At 44.4% G+C, this 19758-nt stretch overlaps 9 protein-coding genes and 2 non-coding genes across 11 annotated transcripts; 9 read left to right on the forward strand and 2 right to left on the reverse strand.

Moving 5' to 3' along the window:
- Positions 1 to 519: 519 nt before the first annotated feature.
- KLTH0D05698g (KLTH0D05698p) lies at positions 520 to 2631 on the forward strand (the record flags this gene model as incomplete). The annotated part of the gene is made up of 1 exon (XM_002552924.1): positions 520 to 2631. One exon carries the CDS (start codon positions 520 to 522, stop codon positions 2629 to 2631), a length of 2112 nt encoding a protein of 703 aa, XP_002552970.1.
- A 1071-nt stretch (positions 2632 to 3702) lies between these two features.
- Positions 3703 to 4521, forward strand: YJU2 (mRNA splicing protein YJU2; the record flags this gene model as incomplete). The annotated part of the gene is made up of 1 exon (XM_002552925.1): positions 3703 to 4521. One exon carries the CDS (start codon positions 3703 to 3705, stop codon positions 4519 to 4521), a length of 819 nt encoding a protein of 272 aa, XP_002552971.1.
- Positions 4522 to 4773: 252 nt separating this feature from the next.
- YJU3 (acylglycerol lipase) lies at positions 4774 to 5715 on the forward strand (the record flags this gene model as incomplete). The annotated part of the gene is made up of 1 exon (XM_002552926.1): positions 4774 to 5715. One exon carries the CDS (start codon positions 4774 to 4776, stop codon positions 5713 to 5715), a length of 942 nt encoding a protein of 313 aa, XP_002552972.1.
- A 504-nt stretch (positions 5716 to 6219) lies between these two features.
- Positions 6220 to 7044, forward strand: KLTH0D05764g (KLTH0D05764p; the record flags this gene model as incomplete). Its single annotated transcript, XM_002552927.1, has 1 exon — positions 6220 to 7044. The coding sequence occupies one exon, from the start codon at positions 6220 to 6222 to the stop codon at positions 7042 to 7044; it is 825 nt and encodes a 274-aa protein (XP_002552973.1).
- Positions 7045 to 7491: 447 nt separating this feature from the next.
- NAM7 (ATP-dependent RNA helicase NAM7) lies at positions 7492 to 10440 on the forward strand (the record flags this gene model as incomplete). Its single annotated transcript, XM_002552928.1, has 1 exon — positions 7492 to 10440. One exon carries the CDS (start codon positions 7492 to 7494, stop codon positions 10438 to 10440), a length of 2949 nt encoding a protein of 982 aa, XP_002552974.1.
- A 144-nt stretch (positions 10441 to 10584) lies between these two features.
- BUD2 (GTPase-activating protein BUD2) lies at positions 10585 to 13767 on the reverse strand (the record flags this gene model as incomplete). Its single annotated transcript, XM_002552929.1, has 1 exon — positions 10585 to 13767. The coding sequence occupies one exon, from the start codon at positions 13765 to 13767 to the stop codon at positions 10585 to 10587; it is 3183 nt and encodes a 1060-aa protein (XP_002552975.1).
- Positions 13768 to 13967: 200 nt separating this feature from the next.
- On the reverse strand, positions 13968 to 14657 carry KLTH0D05830g (SEC14 family lipid-binding protein; the record flags this gene model as incomplete). The annotated part of the gene is made up of 1 exon (XM_002552930.1): positions 13968 to 14657. The coding sequence occupies one exon, from the start codon at positions 14655 to 14657 to the stop codon at positions 13968 to 13970; it is 690 nt and encodes a 229-aa protein (XP_002552976.1).
- Positions 14658 to 15141: 484 nt separating this feature from the next.
- Positions 15142 to 17250, forward strand: CTF18 (Ctf18p; the record flags this gene model as incomplete). The annotated part of the gene is made up of 1 exon (XM_002552931.1): positions 15142 to 17250. The coding sequence occupies one exon, from the start codon at positions 15142 to 15144 to the stop codon at positions 17248 to 17250; it is 2109 nt and encodes a 702-aa protein (XP_002552977.1).
- Positions 17251 to 18365: 1115 nt separating this feature from the next.
- On the forward strand, positions 18366 to 18439 carry KLTH0D05874r. Its single transcript has one exon. It is a non-coding gene; the product is annotated as a tRNA-Val (tRNA).
- An 86-nt stretch (positions 18440 to 18525) lies between these two features.
- On the forward strand, positions 18526 to 18599 carry KLTH0D05896r. The gene has a single exon. It is a non-coding gene; the product is annotated as a tRNA-Val (tRNA).
- Positions 18600 to 18704: 105 nt separating this feature from the next.
- Positions 18705 to 19637, forward strand: YAP3 (Yap3p; the record flags this gene model as incomplete). Its single annotated transcript, XM_002552932.1, has 1 exon — positions 18705 to 19637. The coding sequence occupies one exon, from the start codon at positions 18705 to 18707 to the stop codon at positions 19635 to 19637; it is 933 nt and encodes a 310-aa protein (XP_002552978.1).
- Positions 19638 to 19758: the final 121 nt, after the last annotated feature.

Consider the following 19758-nt stretch of genomic DNA (forward strand, 5'->3'; position numbering starts at 1 on the left):
TCACTATCTTCGAATGTTCTCATCTGCTCTGACTCCCCTTGTCCTGCACCATTCTGTTGTTCGATGAGTTCGGCGCCCTAAACTTTTTTAGTTGATTACGTACACAACGCAGGGTCTCGTTGCTATTGACTGTGTATTTCGAGATCTCGAATTCACAGATGGCTAAAGAAATTGAGTGGGGGGGAGGGGGGTAACGAGGTTTCCAGAAAGAGCAGAAGCGCCAAGAAACCGCCAACTATGCATCTAGGCTTGCTACATCATCTTATCGTAGCCTCTTTGCTGTTTCCCCATACTGTTGCAAAAATTGTACACAAGCCGCTTTTGTGTCACTTTTCCTTGCCGCTTTCAGAAATCTGTCGTTGGTGCAAAGACCCAAAGCCTGGAAAGTTACACATATAAACGGGCAAAAAGAACGTTTAGCCCAGGAAGATCCTCTCCTTCTCCTTACTACCTGTCTCAGAGTTCAAAGGCCCCTTTCCTTCACATATTGAAACTGCTTATCAAAAGACCTTCGCTTCGATGAAGTTTAACTCGCTACTAGTTTCTAGTGTTGCGCTTGCGGGCAGTGCCGTCCGTGCTGACTCTCAAGAGTTTGATATGCTTGTAGTTCGCTCAGAATCACCACTGCAGTATGCATCCGTATACGCTGAAAATGGGCACTTGTTCCTCGGAGGGACATCAGTGGGCCTGTCGGGAGTTGTGACGGACAACGGCAAGTTGAGATTCTCGGACGGGACGTATGCCACTTTGAGTAATAACGGGTCCTTGGTGGAAGAAACTCGAGACCGCGCGACGGCAGGGTTTTCCATTTCTGGAGGCTATTTGAGCTTCGAAGGCTCGATCGGGTTTACTGGAGTTCTCGCCAGAGGTGGCTATGAGTTCTCAACTGTTATCACCAATCCAGATGACTTAGATGTACTCATTAGAGCTAACCTTGCCAACGGTTCTAAAGCGCCAGATTTTGGCCCATCTTTTCATCGCCCCTCGATTCCGATCACCACTGCCTCTGCCAAGACTCTGTGCACCAAAATTCGGAATTCTACTATCACGATAACTAAGACAGAGCATGATACCACTACTGCAACGCTGACCTCGTGCGGCAATGGTCTTGCCACGAATTCTTCGACGCCAATCATTTCTTCAACGCCTATCATTTCTTTGACTTCCAGTGGCTTTGTAAATGTCACAAGCATACAGACCTCAGGGTTGTCGAATTCTTTCTTCACCCCTTCTGCAACAGTGACATTGAGTTCTCTTCCTTTCTCCTCGTTTCAGAATTCTACCACTATAATCTCAACTGCAAGCTTGTCAAGCATTCCGATCTCTTCGGGTTTTCTAAGCTCATCAACTGGTTCTAGCTCTCTGAATAGCACAATTTCTTTACCCACATCGACCGAAATCATCACAGCTTCGAGTTTCTCGCCTAGTCAAAGCTCTTCAACTGTCTCAAGTTCGTCAGCTGTCTCAAGTCCAACGGCTATCCCAAGCTCGTCAGCTATCCCAAGCTCGTCAGCTATCCCAAGCTCGCCAGCTATCCCAAGCTCGTCAGCTATCCCAAGCTCTTCAGTTATCTCAAGCTCTTCGGCTATCCCAAGCTCATCTGTCGTCTTGAGCTCGATCATTGTCACAAGCTCGACCACCGCCTCGAGCTCTTCAGCTATTCCAAGCTCGACCGCTGCCTCGAGCTCTTCAGCTATCTCGAGTTCTTCAGCTATCTCGAGTTCTTTAGCTGCCTCGAGCTCTTCAGCCGCCTTAAGTTCTTCAGCTGCTTCAAGTTCTTTAGCTGCCTCGAGCTCTTCAGCTATCTCGAGTTCTTCAGCTATCTCGAGTTCTTTAGCTGCCTCGAGCTCTTCAGCTGTCTCGAGTTCTTTAGCTGCCTCGAGCTCTTCAGCTATCTCAAGCTCTTTAGCTGCCCCAAGCTCTTCAGCTGCCTCAAGCTCTTTAGCTGCCTCAAGCTCTTCAGCTGCCTCAAGCTCTTCAGCTGCCTCAAGCTCCTTGGCTGCCTCAAGCTCCTTGGCTGCCTCAAGCTCTTCAGCTATCTCGAGTTCTTTAGCTGCCTCGAGCTCTTCAGCTATCTCAAGCTCTTTAGCTGCCTCGAGCATTGGGTCATCCAGCGCTCCTCCAGAAACGTCAAGCACTTCTTCCTCCGCCACATCTTCGCAGACTACATCTTCTTCGTCGTTAGCATCATCCTCAACAGCCTCCACAGTTGCTTCAGTGTCTCAAAGTTCGCTCTCTTTGACTTCTTCATCGACATCTGTGCTTTCATCAGCTTCTTCTGTACCAGTATCAACGAGCACATTAGTATCTTCAGCTTCCGGTTCTTCACGCAGCTTACCGCCATTAACGTCGTCTACTGCCGTCACATCCAGCGGCCAATTAAGCAGCAGTACCGTGTCATCTCCATCTTCTAGTGAAATGTCCTCCGTATCTTCGACTGAGCTGTCTTCAAGTATCTCCACCGAAACGTCAGCTGTTTCTTCCTCTAGTGTTGCTAGCTCTCAAGCGCCTGTTTCCTCCACCAGTCCAACACAGTCGTCGACAGAAAGTTCGACCCAGAATGGCGCTGGCCAAATAATTCCTACAGGCTTAGGTGCGAGCTTTTTCTTTGTAGCAGCACTGCTAATGTGATCAGGACATCGTGTTCCAGGAAATTGCTTCTTCAATGTGTAACAATCCGAGAGATTAATCGGTCTCAGGTTGCACATACTATTTTTTCCAGTTCGTTTCAGTCCGTTTTATTGATTTCGAAATCAATAAATAACCTATTTAATACGTATGGCTTTGTTTTCCTTATCTACTTATTCTCTATGAAAAAAGCTCTTTTTGGTTCATTTTAGTTTGGCTGGCTTATTGGCATTGCTTGTCATGAGCTAGTTAAGCTGCAAGTCGCCTTGACATGTTCAAAATTTTGAAAGGTGCTGTAAACATTTTCGTTAATTCAGCGGTGACATTCAAGGGCCAGCCAGGGTACCAGTGAGTTGCTATGTACATCTACAAGATATTGTTCATTTCTTACCAGGAACTATCACCTTGCCAAGGCTTTCTTGAATAAATGGCCTCTAAACACATTTTCCCCAAGCTCGTGTTTTGTAGTTATTAATGCTGAGCCGTCTTGCTGCTGCACTGAAACAAATCTTCGCTAGCATTCAACGATTGAATCTCAAATGGTGGCCAAATGTTTCAGCTCCTCCTGAATATTAGTCTCTTATATTTTCTTTAGCAACACAAACCTTGGACCAGGTACTCAAAAGGTTAAAAAAGGATTCGCCATAGAGTTCGGCACTTGGCTAATAGTTGATGATATGTGTATACAACTCATAATAAACACTTGGATTTTCAATCTGGGCTGTAAAACAAATTAGGTGAGCTCTCGAAAGTTTAGGATCACAAAAAGTGCCAAATATGCTATCCTCACTAATGTGCAAAGAACTTCGATTTAAATAACTAAGATCTTGAACAAACAATGTAGCCCAATGTTTCGAGTCTGGCTGGTAATGGCGTTGTTGCGTTTACTAACAGCTGTCCGCCTTGAGATTTTTAGTTACACGTGACTTGGTTACACTCATCCTCAATATAACAATCGATGAGCCTTCAATGATAGAGTTACGAAATAATAACAGCGAAAGCCTACTCTCTGTCGAAGGATCTCTGCTTCGCAGACGAGGTTCCACTTTACTTGCAAGCTCCGTTTAGCATAAAATGTCCGAGAGAAAAGCCATTAATAAGTACTACCCGCCAAATTTCAACCCTCTGGAGGCGGAGGAGGCGGCTCGTAAGCTTTCCAAGAAGTTAAAGACTATGAATCGAGACGTTATCACCATCCGACTTATGACGCCATTCAGTATGCGGTGCTTGAAGTGCTCAGAGTTCATACCCAAAAGCAGAAAATTCAACGGTAAGAAGGAGTTGCTGCCTGAAAAATACCTTGATACTATTAAGCAGTACAGATTGAGTATCAAGTGTCCCCGGTGCAATAACATGATAGCCTTCCGGACCGATCCTAAGAGTGGTGACTATGTGATGGAAATCGGCGGTGTCAAAAATTTTGTCGAAGAGAAGCCAGAGGAGAAGCTACCAGGAGACGAGACCTTAGACGAAACTCTTGAACGCCTCGAGAGGCAGCAACAACAGGATAACAACCAGACCAAAAATGACGACCACGAAGATAAGCTGGAAAAAATCGAGAAGCGGCTAGCTAAATTGCAGAAAGAACAACAAGATTATGAGGAACTTGAAGCTCTGCGACGGGAAAATATATCGAAAATGAAGAAAGCTGAAGCATTACAAGAGAAAAGTCACCTATCTGCTCAGGAAGAAAGCCAGGGGGACGAGGAGAAAGCTGAATTGGCTTTCCGGCTTTTCAACGCGCAAAAGGCTGACGGCGAGACCTCCGGGCCTGCGGTACACATTACAGCGGCACCTGCCGCGATCCCACAAAAAATTCGTTCGAAAAAGAAGGCGAAGTCAAATGCGCTGGGAGTCATTGTTAAAAAGAAGAATCGAGCCAGGCAGACCTAGGGGGGTAATGTAATAACAATTTTCCGAATTGAAGCAATGTTATGCAGTGATACTTAAATGCCACAGGCCTAAGTGCTGGTTAGCATTTGAAGCGCCCAGGCGAATTGTGGCCTGGCGTGCCTGCCCGTTTAGTAATTCGTCAACAGTGATTATGTCTATTTTGAACTCCGGAAGTATTAAGAACTAAAATTCAATTAGAAAAGGGTTCTTATTTTGAAAGTGAATTGATCAACACAAGAATTTAACACGAGGATGTTCTTTTTCTCCGGCAAGAAATCAGCGCCGATCGACTTTCCATACAAGCCGACCTCCTCGAGCTTTATCAAAGATAAACACCAGTTTGACGGTGCCGATTTCATTTATGTGAAGTGGTTCGTTGCAACAGAGCAAACGCTCACAGCAAAGGCACGTCTACTAGTTGTCCACGGCTTCGACGAATACACGCTGCTCTATAGCCGTTTGATGGACCAGCTCAGCAAAGTTGGGATTGAGTCCTTTGCATTCGATCAGAGAGGGTCAGGAGAAACATCCCCAGGGAAGCAGCGCGGCAGAACTAACGAATATCACACATTTAATGATTTGGACCACTTCATAGAATGGAATCTAGAAGATAAGGACCCGGAAACCCCATTGTTCCTCTTTGGGCATTCCATGGGTGGTGGTATTGTCCTTAACTACGGGTGTGCCGGCCGCTTTCGCGACCAGATAGCAGGAATTGTTTGCACCGGCCCGCTGATCGAGCTTCACCCTCACTCTGCTCCTAGTAGACTTGTCACGGCGTTATCGCCTCTGCTCGCTGCGTGCTTGCCAAACTTCCGAATTGACACGGGACTTGACATAGACGCTACAACCTCAGACGAGAGGTACCGCAATTTTCTGAGCCGCGATCCGTTGACAGTGCCCTTATACGGTTCTCTCCGCCAGATCTACGATTTCTTGGCTCGCGGCAAGAAGCTGCTGGAGGACAAAGAGTACGTGGCTAAGCTCCAAAAACCCGTCCTCATTTTCCACGGCATCAGCGACACTATCAATGATCCGAAGGCCTCGGAGAAGTTTAACAAACTGTGTACCGCTACTGATAAGCGTTTGGAGCTCGTTCCCGGTGCTAGGCACTCTTTGTGCCTCGAGACAGATGAAGTTTTCGAGAGAATGTTCAACGATATGCATAACTGGCTGCTAGAGCACGCACCATAGAGTGCAACTCACCGACAAAATTGAGACAGAATGTGCGGCCTCAGTTAGTTCGCAGCTATGTTTCTTGCATTTAAGCCGTGTGAAGTCACTCGGCACAAATGATTTGCTTCTTCGGCGTTCGGTCCACCTTGGCATGACGTAAAGTGGCATCTCGTTGCACCTGACCCACTGTTCAGTTTGGGCTTTTGTAATGTCGTCAGGCCACTTAGCTTTATGTTCACGGAGTTCTACTTTTTCTCTTGGCTCGTGATCTAGGGGCAGTAGATGCATTTAGGACCTCCGTAGCTACTTATCTTCATTCAATTGAGAGCCCAAAACTTCCGCTTGATGTGCTCCGGCATATATCCGTGTATTTTTCTACGATTTTTGTTGCTACGTACTCACATGCAGGGAACATGTTGATGTGATAGAATATATATTAAATCAACTCCCGGAAAAAGGTCAGGCTATTCATTGCAAAATTAACTACACAAGGTCCAGGATAGCCATAGCCCCAAGAAACAAATGGAATTTTCGGAGGTGAAAGATTCGAAAAAGGTCAGTTGCTGTTCGAGGGCAAGCGACCCCACAGAAAACATATGCGAGTGCGAAGACGAGCTCGACATTTTCGAGAGGTTTGTGCAGGACCCTTGCATGAATGCATGGGAAGACCTAGACGAAGAAGGCCGCCCATCGCAGTGGGAAGATGACGAACTCGACCCCGTTTGTGAGGGCGTCGAAGGCTTCGCGCGTAAGCAAGTCAGAACTTCGAAACCTTGCATATGTTCGAACTGCCACCATCCGAGGCGGTGGAAAACTTCCAGCACAGCACAAGACTTTGATGAGCCTGTGCTCCGTTGCTCGCGTACCAACAGTTTCATGTCACAGCTATCGCGCCAAGCATCGCGCCAGTCGCTGCCTGACCCGGGCGAGGGTACTTGCGGCTCCCCCACGCACCCCGGATACTCGCAGCCGTCTCTCGAGATCGGGCCTTCTCGTTCCAACTCTGTATCCCGCACCCGTTCACGCTCTTCGTTCGGAGCTTCTTCGGCAATCCCTGCCCATATCTACTGTCTCGAACGGTTTGTCAGTTCAGAACTGGACTCCGCCGCCGAGAACTTCTGCAGAAAGGACCCTTTGACACTAAACACAGTTTCGCCCACAACATCCACCATCTGCTCTCCAAGTGGCTCCGATTCAGCCACTTCCCCACAGATGGCCGGCGTGCTGTCGAGTTCATCATCCACCAACAGCGCTAAAAACAATGCTGATATCCAACCTGTTTTTTTAAGTAAGAGGAAATCGAGGGTATCATCCATAGAGGTCTCGCTACTGAATTCGTTTTCTTGAACCGGCTCGAGTCCAAGAGTTAATCAAAAATGGCTATAAGGAAAAAACACTATACTGCTAGTGGGGTACAACAATATATCTGAGTTTCAATTTATAATACTAATAAAGATCCAGCATTCAACTATCATTATTTCAAAGCTTTATATAAGCGTTACAAAGGCTTGTTCATCCTGCTTTCGTGTGCTGTGCTGTTGAGCTTGGCCCTATGTAAAATATTTTCAGATTAGTTCTTTGGCGGATGAGAGGTCCACGCACAAACCAACAAACTGCCACTTCTTGCAACTTGGAGGATTCGTTCATTAATGGTTTGCATCACCTAAAAACTGGATTTTTGGTTTATAAAGTGAATAAGTTTTTGACAGTCCGCTCTCAATTTTTCATTGGAAAAGAGATTTACACCGATCAAGTTTGAACCTTTCCTGGCAATATATTATTGAACCAAAAAAGATGAGCCCTGCAGCTGGCCCCAGCGTGACGCCTGATGCAGAAGACAAGACTGTGAAACCAGTGTCAGAGGCTGGTTCAGAGGCGGCCGTGACTGCTGAAATGAACGAGCTATATGTTTCCAACAGCGAAATCGCAGCTGTAATGCCAGGCGAAAACGAAGATTTTGGCGAGCCGATGGAGGCCCCTCCATCCGAATTTGCTTGCGCTTACTGTAACGTGGACTCTGCAAAATGTGTGGTCAAGTGCAACACTTGCAACAAGTGGTTCTGCAACTCCAAAAACGGAACTTCGAGCTCCCATATTATTAATCATTTGGTTTTATCTCATCATAACACTGTTTCTCTTCATCCTGAATCAGACTTAGGTGATACCGTTCTAGAATGTTACAACTGTGGATGCAAGAATGTTTTCGTTTTAGGTTTTGTTTCTGCTAAAAGTGAAGCTGTTGTCGTCATTCTTTGTCGTCTTCCTTGCGCACAAACAAAGACGGTAAGTTGGGACACTGACCAATGGCAGTCTTTAATTGAGAACCGCCAGTTTCTCTCTTGGGTTGCCGAAGATCCTAGCGATGAAGAATTACTGCGCGCCAGAATGATTTCGCCAAGTCAGATCTCTAAATTGGAGGCAAAGTGGAGATCTAATAAGGATGCAACAATCAACGACATTGAAGTTCCGGATGAAAAGGAGGAGGTCCCGCACATATTGATGAGATACGCGGATGCCTATCAATACCAGAGATCTTTTGCTCCGCTTGTGAAGATAGAGGCCGACTACGACAAACAATTAAAAGAGTCCCAAGCATTGGAGCACATTTCAGTTTCTTGGTCACTCGGCCTCAGTAATAGACATCTGGCATCGTTTGCACTATCAACTTTTGAATCAAATGGACTAAAAGTTGCTGTAGGTGATGAGATGATTTTGAGGTATTCGGGCGTACAGCATCCAGAATGGGAAGGCCATGGCTATATCGTCCGGTTGCCTAATAGTTTTCAAGACCAACTAACGCTAGAGCTAAAACCTAGCAAAACTCCCCCTCCGACAAGCTTCAACACTGGTTTCACCGCTGAGTTCGTCTGGAAAGGAACTTCTTACGACCGAATGCAAGAGGCGATGAAGAAATTTGCAGTTGTCAAAAAATCCGTCTCGGGCTTTCTATATTATAAAATCTTAGGACATGAAGTTCCAGATCTCGAGTTTGACGTGAATTTACCAGAGCAATTCTCAATTCCTCATTTTACACAGCTCAATGTTTCTCAAGCCAATGCTATTCGACATGTTCTACAGCGCCCGCTGTCTTTGATTCAGGGTCCTCCGGGGACTGGAAAAACAGTGACATCTGCTACAATTGTTTACCATCTTTCGAAACTCCACAAGGAACGCATTTTAGTATGTGCTCCGTCAAATGTGGCTGTTGATCACCTGGCAGCTAAACTTCGTGACTTGGGCCTTAAAGTTGTTCGTTTAACTGCTAAAAGCAGAGAGGATGTTGAGAGCTCTGTCTCCAACTTAGGTCTTCACAACTTAGTTTCAAGATCGGCGAAAGGTGAGTTGAAAAAGCTTTTGAAACTTAAAGAAGATGTCGGTGAACTGTCTCCAAGTGATGCTAAAAAATTTGTGAAACAAGTGCGGAAATCCGAACTGGAAATACTGAAGAAGGCAGACGTTGTTTGTTGCACATGTGTTGGAGCTGGCGATAAAAGGTTGGAGGCAAAGTTCAGGACTGTTTTGATTGATGAAAGTACGCAAGCGTCCGAACCCGAGTGTCTGATTCCAATTGTCAAAGGTGCTAAGCAGGTAGTTTTGGTTGGTGACCATCAACAACTTGGCCCTGTCATTCTCGACAGAAAGGCTGCAGATGCCGGTCTGAAACAGTCTTTGTTTGAGAGGTTAATCTCTCTTGGGCATATTCCAATCCGCCTAGAAGTGCAATATCGTATGAACCCCCACTTAAGTGAATTTCCAAGCAATATGTTTTATGAGGGCAGTTTACAGAATGGTGTAACCATTGAACAACGCAGTGTAACAAACAGTACATTTCCATGGCCTATTCATGATCTTCCAATGATGTTTTGGTCCAACTATGGCAGAGAGGAGATATCTGGTAATGGCACATCATACCTAAACAGAATTGAGGCTATGAACTGTGAACGTGTCATAACGAAGCTCTTTAAGGACGGTGTGAAACCTGACCAAATAGGTGTTATCACGCCGTATGAAGGACAAAGAGCATATATTGTCCAGTACATGCAAATGAATGGTTCCATGGACAAGGAGCTTTACATGAATGTTGAGGTAGCATCTGTTGATGCTTTTCAAGGTCGCGAGAAGGATTATATCATTTTATCATGTGTTCGTGCTAACGAACAGCAAGCAATAGGTTTTTTGAGTGACCCCAGACGTTTAAATGTTGCACTCACCCGTTCAAAGTATGGACTTGTCATCCTGGGCAATCCTAGATCCTTATCCAGAAACAGCTTATGGAGTCACTTGCTTGTTTACTTCAGAGAAAAAGGTTGTCTAGTGGAAGGCGCCCTCGGTAATCTTCAATTATGCACAGTTCAGCTTACAAAATCCAGGAATGTGCGCCCATCTCAGAAGACAAACTTCAGTAAAATGGAATTCAGTCATGGGGCTGAAATGGGGCAAACAAATTTTAATGATTTCGACACTCAAAGTCTAATGTCTTACGGCGGCATTGATACCTTTGGGATGGCAGGAAATAGCAATTTGAATGCGCTATTCAACAATTTCCATCCTTTTGGTCAACATCCGCAACAGCTTAATACTGCAGACACTAACACTTTTGACGGATACTTAAAATTCGATTCAAGCTTAGCCAGAGGCCTCCAAGCCTATGGAGGTTCCGCCTCGAAATATGAAGGCGCAGTCAAAGGGAATGGGGACAGCAGGAAAGTCCCAGATGATGCCGTTCGAGAGCTCAACGTTTAGCGCTCCGGGATTGCCGTCTGAATTATCATAAATCAGTTGAGCGTTTATATTTGTTTACTACTTTATCATTAATATGTTAAGAAATGCGATGTTGAAGGCATTTGGGTTTTGATTAATGCTAATATGCGAATATAAGGAGATTAGTTATTTTCTGAAAAAACGTAGGAGTTTGAAGCCCTGCTTGTTATCGCTCTTATTTTCAGACTGCTTTCCCTTTTTCTTGGAAAGCGGATTCGATTTAGAGCTGCTGAATCCTAAATTGGGTCGTTGGCTAACAGTGCGGGCTCTCGAAATCTGACCACTGTTTGGGGGAGATTGATGTCGATCAGAATCCTTCATGAACAGCGAAGAATCGGAGCACAGTTTCGATAAACCATTTTGCTTGGCAAACGAGCCACTCAAATCAAGCTCAACGATGTTGTTTCTGTCCATGTACAAATTATCCACTAAAAAGAGTGCGAACTCTGTCTTCCCTAAGATGATTTCATTAGGATATTCATAGTTGGACAATACATTGGTAAGATGCTCAAGTCTGTGATAAAGCAAAAGAGATTCCTGCTCTAAGGTTTTGGTTAGGTCTTTCTCTTCGATGGTGAAACCGGCGACGGTAGGGCTCTCTGATCCAACATTATCGTTGGCTTTGTCAATATTCAAGTACTTCATTAGGTCCTCGCCAAAAACCTCTGCGTTATTTTCAGTGAGTTTTTCAAACTCTAGTTCGCCGATGGTGGCTTTTGTTTGATCAATGATGGGACTGGGAAATGAAGAAGAGGGCTCCTTCGAGAGCCTGTTCATACTCACCGTTTTCGGGACTGTCATTGACTTCTCTTCATCACGTCTGAAAATAGTTAAAACACTTATTAGTTCGGTCTCCCGAAGGTATCTGTCGATAAGGTATGGATTTGTGGGTAGATCATTCAAACAGCTTTCATTAAGTGCCACTCTTGGTCGAGCAACACTATTACTGAGCTTGAGCGCTTTTGGCGAGAAGTCTAATTTCTTATCAGTAACCTTATCAATATAATCTGTCAGCTCGCCTTCATGTTTCAAAATAAATTCGTTCATTTTTGTCATCCATGGTTCTTTTTTGCCAAATAGTGTCAATGTTGAAAGATTCAAAATGATTTTTGTTAGGAGGGTGAGTGTTCTTTTAGGCCCCTCTTCTGGATGATTTTCAACAATATGGAATAATTTGGGATTTAAGATCACAGGACAAAAGAATCGAAGGAAGAGAAACCCTGAGATACAGTTTAATGTGCTCTTGAGTTCATCGTTTTTGCATATAATCTCCAAGTTTTTCCGGAAAGCCTTCAATTGCTCCTTAATACCTATCGGTAGGTCGTTGCTGGTGCTAGAAATACGGGACCACAATTCTTCAGCGACCTTCAAAAGCCGAGAGTAATTGCCTTCGAGGATTTCTGACTTTCGCTGGGCATCAATCTCTCTGATGCGAGACGGATCTAATTCGAGGCACATATCTGACGAAACCACTTTCCGTATTGTTCCACCTATGGCTTTGTCAAGATATTCTTGGCCAATGCGATTGAAGTAGCGCTCAATAGACTTGGTGAGTATAGAGTTTCCTCTAAAAAGCGAACTGTATATGTTGGCTGAGGACAGGTTTTTGTTAGTATTTTTTGAAATGGAGTTATCAATATTCGAGAACTCCTTTTCTATTAAAGCCTGAAACCAATCGTTTGTCCTGTTTAAGGCCTGGAATATGTCCAAAAAAACAACAGATAAATCCTCAAGCTTTAAGTAGTCTGCAATTGAGATATCATTAAGGTACTCTGTCATTTTCGTTAGACTCATACGGGAGAGCATTGAGTCCAACTTAGTAAAGTTAACAGAAGGTAATATAGCGTTGAGGCTTGATGCCACTTTGATGCACAGTGTGCCCAACTGAAAATGCTTATTCTCGGCATCGAATAGCGGAATTCTGGTTTCAGCGCTAAGGCTGCCATCATTGATCATTTCCTGGGTTATTTCAATGACGCCTAGCGTCTTGTCAGAAGAAGAGTATTCCCCATCGTCACCTAGAGCAATTTTGACAGCAACACAGACCGGAGAAGTCTTTACTGAAAAGTTAAAGTCAAACTCTTCTCTCCAAAATGGCGTTTGGGCGTCAGTAACTATAGATGTTCTTGCCCAGCAATGATCCCAAATGGAAATATCAGAATAAAGTCGAGGAAGAATCTCTTGATGGCGCTCATGATCGTAGCTCATCAAGTTGATTCCGCTGAAGTCCGCCTCTAAAATGGACACTTTGAACCTGTTTGAGATTCTTAGTTCATTCGACTTATCTGTGCCTAGCAATGAGACAGATTCAACTTGTGCGAACGTGTTTAGTGCGACAAACCAGTCCTCCAAGTCTATTCTTAAGGGAAATTGAAGATAAATAGCTTGCGAGTTAACTTGCGTTTTAGTAGTGCTCGAGTAAAACGGGATATTGGAAGAGATTTTCAACTGATCTCGGAGGCGGCGAACAACTCCTAAGAATAGGAAGTTATCGTTTTGAAACAGGGAAGGGTCCAGAATCCTAATTTCTGATCGCAGCAAGCTAGAAATGTCTAGGGACCATAGGACAGATCCGTCACTTTGCAATAGCAAATCGAGTCTGCCGTCCGAGCTCAATCGACCCATAGCTGAGTACCATCCCATTTCATCAATGACAGACACGCCTGCAATTGGGGGTGGAGTTGCGAGGCCGCTTTTCAGCGGCACATTCTTGTTTCTAGGAATTGGCCCATATATATTGAATTGGCACACCAGTAAGTCTATGGGTTTCTGCTGTCGAGAAAATATAGGCTGAATGACTGATATTTTGTTGAATATGCCGCGATCCTTCAAACTTTTCCAGAAGATCAAAGCTGAAAACAGGCTCAAAAATGTCTTCTTTTCCGTGGCCCGTAAGTAAATCGTAGAATAGTACGTTTCGACCTTGATTACAGATAGGTTACCCATTGAACTGTCCAACAATTGAACTTTACATGATTGCAAATGTTTTAATATCGGCTTGTTGGAACTCGCAGGTTTTTCCGTAACAACACGCAGGTCTGCTATGCCTTCTTCATTGAGAGCGTGACAAAGCGCGCCTCGCTCATCAATCTGTAAGAAGTGTGTCTTCCAGTCGTCCAGCGACAGGTTACTGCACCATTGAACTTCCCCTTTAAATTGTCCTCTATTTGACTGGATGTTTGAAATCAAAAGGCTTTCGGTGGAATTCATACCCGAAAATTGGTCAGACCCACTGGAAGCATAGCCATTGGAAAATGGTCCTTCTCGTAACGGAGTAGGTTCTGAGATATTGAATTGGGAAGTGCCCATGTCTTGGTCTTGTCTCAACTAAAGGCTGTTTGAAGTTCGACAACGAAATGCACGAGGCTCTTTGTTATCATTCTCACCCAGGAGCAGATGCAGAATTCAGGACATAAGAACAGAAAAGACAATCAAAACTTACAGATATATGAAAACAAATCAGCGACTCAAGTAAACAGATTACACACTTTAACAGAAGGTGAAAATACTTAGAGCTTGAATGCGGTGGGAGCCTCTCCTTCAGGTCCGATAAACTTCGGATTTCTCCATGGCCCAACGTCCGAGAGGTAAAGGCCACCCTGCGATTCATCAACCTCCGATTTGCCGCCAAACTTAACTGGCAGGTTCTCGGCAGGGATCTGCTTCAAAAGCTCCTTTTGGTATGAAGAACCCAAAATAAAGATCTTGGACACGGTGACTGGATCCAAGAAGGGTTTGAACAAGCGGAACGCTGTGGAAAACCCGAAGGGTGCATTGATCAAGTAGAACTTGCCCATGCGCTCAGGGTAGTAATTTTGGCCGATGTTAGAAGCCTCTTTCACGTAGCTCAATACCTGGGCGGCGGCAGATATGGAAATGCCTTTGAGATCCAAAATAGTACATGAGGTTTCCACAAGGTACCCAGCCTGTCTGGAGCACGCAGGCAATCTGTAGCGGACAAAAGATTCATACTCCCAAACTAGATTGCGCAACATACGCTCTTGGTTTGTGATTTTGTACATTTCAGTGAGGTTGACGGAACCCAACTCTTCGAAGTACAGGGGGCGGCCTTCCTTGTCGGTCTTGTGGTAGTATTGCGGGTAGTACTTGGCCACTAAGGGCTTCTCGTCGTAATGGAAGTCCTCAAAAATGGTGTCAACCCCAAAATCTTTTCTCCATTTCTCACAGTTCTCGTACATAACTTTGGATGCGGCAACATCAAACTTACGAGCCCTCAAGAAGCGTAGCAACGTAGAGTCATCTAACCTTTCTTCGAAGCCACCTTTTTGCAAAGATTCTCTCAGTTCATTCAAGTTCTTCTGCTGCGCGTCAGACAGATTACCTGGCGTGCCAGCAAGCGAACCCGGAGCGCACTTCTGTGGGTATGATTCTAACAGCTCTTTTTCCTGTAAAACAATCGCAATCCCCGTTAGTAAACATGTTTAATCAACTCAAATTCCTTTGCCTAACGTACTGAAACCATCTTTCCGACCAGCTTCGCTTGTTGAACGGCTTTCGATCCCACCTTCAAAGGATACGTAACGTTCTCTAAGCTAAAATAAACGCTCTTTTGCGCATTAATTCTTCACAGTGTACTATACCGGGTAAATTCCAAAATAAACTCATTACCAAAAGTTCACGCGTAACAAAGTTAAAGCTAGATCAGAGCCTGAGAGGGACTGTATGGAAGGCCGACTAGAGCCCCTAATTGGGGATAGCATGCTTTTTGGTCCTATGGAGGATCAAGGGCTTTCTTTCGTTAACAAAAGTGGTGAAACTGTTCATCTCAGAAGGAAACCGGCAAGGGCTTTAATGGATCTTAACTGGAAGCATGACGAAAGTTATGGGATAGACATTAACCAGTTACTGCAGAGATGTGAGGATTCAAGTAATGCTGCAATACAAAGCTCAGGGGCGAGCCGCTCAAAACACTCACCTTCGCAGCTGTGGACAGAAAAGTGGAAACCACACACCTTTTTCGACCTGGTGGGCAACGAAAAGACGAACCGCCGCGTGTTAAAATGGCTGAGGCAATGGTCCCCACTCGTATTCGGGCAAGAGCTCCCTAAAAAGGCTCCATCTGTGCGGGATAAAGTTGGTGCAGATGGAGCAAATTATGATTTCGATGACCCGCTTCAACGACCCCAGAAGAGAATCTTGCTTCTTAATGGCCCCCCCGGCATTGGCAAAACGTCTGTGGCGCATGTTGTGGCAAAACAGGCAGGTTTTTCGGTTATTGAGATAAACGCAAGTGACGAACGGGCAGGGCCCCATGTCAAAGACAGAATCCACAATGCTCTGTTCAACCACACTTTTGATGACAGACCGGTATGCTTGATTGCGGATGAGATTGACGGCAGTATCGAGACAGGCTTTGTTAAAGTCCTGATCGACATAGTGAACAGTGATTATAGAGCCACACAGAGACTCGCGAGCGGAGCATCAAGTGCTGTTCAAAGGGGAAAACGCAAGCAGCGTTCACCAGGCAAAGTCTTGACGCGGCCCATCATTACCATTTGTAACAATGTGTATGCGAGTGCTCTAGAGAAACTGAGACCCCATTGCGAAATCGTCACGTTCCGAAGGCCTGCAGAGTCAGCACTGCTCGAGCGGCTCTCTCATGTTTGTCGTAAAGAAAAGTTACAGCTAGATAAGAAAAGGCTCAAAGAATTGAGCGAGCTATCTCAAGGCGACCTCCGCAGCTGCCTTAATAACATGCAGTTTATGGCTTCTTTGCACGCAGAAGCACCCGAATCTACGGATACAGCTAAAATTAGTGACCAAATCAAAGATATGACAGTTTCTTGGTACAAGATTTGCAACCAGGTTTTTCGCAGAAATCCTCATGAAGACGCCAAAGTTCAGTTTGGTAGACTTTTAAGAGACATCGAAATTAATTCCAACTCTCAGCGTATTGTTCAAGGTTGCTTTTCAATGTTTCCCGAAGTCAAATTCTCAGACCATTCACTCCAGAAACCCAGTGCTGCGGCTGATTGGCTGTACTTCAACGACTTGATGTTCAAGTCCCTATTTGAGCATAACGGCGATTTACTACGATATAATTCCGTGGTTCCAATGGCATTTTTTCATCTGTTTAGCGACATCGCCAACAAAGATGATGTGCGTGGGAAAGTCAATGAGTTTGACCACAGAGAAGACCTTCGTAATAACGAAAGCATTGTTCTATCTACATTCCGCAGAGCTCCTCCTACATTGAAGATATTCATGAATAAATCATCCTTGGCTCTCGAAGTTCTTCCATTGTTGGATTACATAATAGTGCCCGATTTCTCAAAGATTAGGAATAACCAAACCAAGACAACTGTGCTAAGTAACATCGTGGCAGCTCTCTCCAGCTTTGATCTGACATTCAGCGAGAGAGTTGATACAGACCTTCCCAGAGTTACATGCATAGAACCTCCTTTTGACAAAGTGACACTAATGGATGAGAAAAGAGTTAAAGAAGTTTTTACAAAGCGGCCCGCAATTCTCAACGTTGTTCTGGCGAAAGCACAAGAAAGTAAGGTCAGAAAAAGAACAATAGAGCAAGCAAGAGCAGACAAATTGGATCTGGAATCCGTCAGAAAAAAACACAAGACATCCTCTTCAAAGCCTGTAGATTATTTCAAATCACAATATGCTAACGTGCAAACAAAAGGTAGTGAGAAATTCAAGGACTCAGGCAGTGTTGAAGGGGACAGTCGCGAGCCAGTTAAGATTTGGGTCAAATACAAAGAAGGCTTCTCAGACGCGGTGAGGAAAGATGTGACATGGAATTCACTATGGGAGTAATTCTAGTTGCGTGTGACCAGTGACAGTTTAAAGTGGCACCTACATATCTGATATTATTGAACTTGGACCATTTCTAGTGTTAAAGATCAACTCAATCTCTTTGACGCTTCAATACTTGATGAAGTTCCTTTTTACATGGAGGGGTTGTAAACGTAAGTATCTGGGGTCTACATTGAAATGACCCCTAATTCTAATATACTATACAACATAGGCATGAGCGGCATTGCAGGCATACGCAGCATATTTTGGTGTGTAGCGAACAATGTCGGAGCATCCCTTGCAAGTAGTGTTAATGTTAGGATTGAGAGCCAAGACAAGCCGTTGATACTCCAAAGCCGAAGCGGATTTTAATATAATAGATTGTTTTTATATTTTAGTCAAATTTATCTAAATTAACTGTCATCTTTGTAAATGGTTCTTAAAAATTTTACAGTCATATATGACTGTCAGATCAATAGTACAAGCCCGTGGCAATTCAGTATTTAAGTCCAACGGAACAACCGCATTGCTCGAGAAATTAGAACAAAGCCAACTCTTTCTGCTCCATCCACTTCCTTGCGTAGACGCGTCAATGCAGAGATATAATTATTATACAGAGTACCGCATCTCAAACAAGCAAAGAGGAAGAGGACCATGTGACATAACCTGTTAAACACCATTCTTTGATGAATTGTTTAAATTAACACCACTCATACCCACCAAAACCAAAACAAAGCTATGTAAACACTTCTTAAGGAGTCTTGGGTTAAATTTGAAAGAAAAAGCTATTTTACGAAACTTGCATATAAGTTCATACCTATAAAATGCCAAAAGCGGGCTTTTTATGGACAGCTGCGATTATTAGAATAATTATTACTGCGGCTGCTCACTCACCCATTTCATCAAACCATAAGGCTCATTCCAAACATCGCTTGCACTTGTGTATTAATTTTCGTTTAGACAATGATGCGACTGCATCTAGGGAGACTAATAACAGCACTGTCTTTCCGCTGTAATTAGTCTCACTTACATGCCAATAGTGATATCTTGGCGTTCCATCCTGAAAAATGCAACTCCATCCTGTGACGTCTAATTTAGTATATTACACGAAATGTTGAAAACCCCTCGTATGAGTTGGTTTCGTGGTCTAGTCGGTTATGGCATCTGCTTAACACGCAGAACGTCCCCAGTTCGATCCTGGGCGAAATCAATTTTTGCTCTAGTTAATGTTTTGTTGATTCAGCTGCTGTGTCTTAGCTAACAATTAAGCAAAATAACCTGATGTAACTATAAATTGGTTTCGTGGTCTAGTCGGTTATGGCATCTGCTTAACACGCAGAACGTCCCCAGTTCGATCCTGGGCGAAATCATTTTTGGGTCTTCAAGCTGATTTTTTTCGTTGATTTGTGCTTTGTCATTTAATTAGGTAACGACCAAGGTGGGTTGGTCCGCACACATACTCAACTACACGTTCTATGATGGACTACTCCAATAACTTTAGTTACAGCAACCAGTACCAGAGTTCGGGACAAGCACAAGCTGTGGAGCAGGGCTTTGGGGCCGACCTTCACAGCTGTTCCAATGATGATTGCTCAGCAGCCAGCAATCTCTTTGATGGCTTGACTGAAGAAAATAAGACTTTTCATGAGATTCTTGCAGCCAACTCGAACACCATCACCCCACCCGGCTCCAGCTCTCCAGGTTATCAACAGGATTTGCTTTCGAGCATGAAAACTGTCAAAAGAGGAACCGAAATCAACTTTGATTGCCTTGAGGGCGAGGCACCTCAAAACCTTATCCCGGAAGCATTGGCAAGTGCACAGGGTTTCAAGGCAGACACTGTCAATAGTTTTCAGCAAGATTCCAATCCTATCGAAGATGCTTCTGCTCGTAAAAAAAAAGCCCAAAACAGGGCGGCACAGAGGGCGTTTAGAGAGCGGAAGGAAGCAAAGATGAAACAATTGCAAGAGCAGCTTGTCACAAGTGAGCGCGATAAGCAGTCACTGCTGCGACAGATGGAAGAACTCAGGGAGCGCAACCTGAAAATGCTAACAGAAAACCATCTCCTACTTCAAAAAAACAATTCAAACCTGCCGACACAGAGCAACTCCGGCCTTGCTTCTGCGTCGAGGAAGTTTCACTTCCCCTCACAAAGTGAATTCATTGAGTCTGCAATTGAAGGTCATGAGGTTCCGGTGAAACTTCCTCTTTCAAGTACATACTACGAGCACGATGGCGAGGAGCTGCTAACGTTTCCTGCTACTTGGGAATATCTTCACAAGCTATCTGAAAAAGAGGACTTCGACGTTTACTCTGTTATGCTGAACCTAAAGGGACATGAGGTTTGCCACGGATATGGCCCTGCTTACAGGAAAACCGTCATAGACAAGCTAGTGAAGCAGGGCTGACAATATAAATGTTTTTCTTTAGGTAAACTCGAGCCACGTCTCTACTTTGTATATTATGTAAGGTCAGGTTTTTTCGTGTGTATGTTTTTACAACTTGTGGAAAGATAAAAGATCCCGGGAA

Source organism: Lachancea thermotolerans (genome assembly GCF_000142805.1).
Source record: "Lachancea thermotolerans CBS 6340 chromosome D complete sequence".
Taxonomy (NCBI): Eukaryota; Fungi; Ascomycota; class Saccharomycetes; order Saccharomycetales; family Saccharomycetaceae; genus Lachancea; species Lachancea thermotolerans.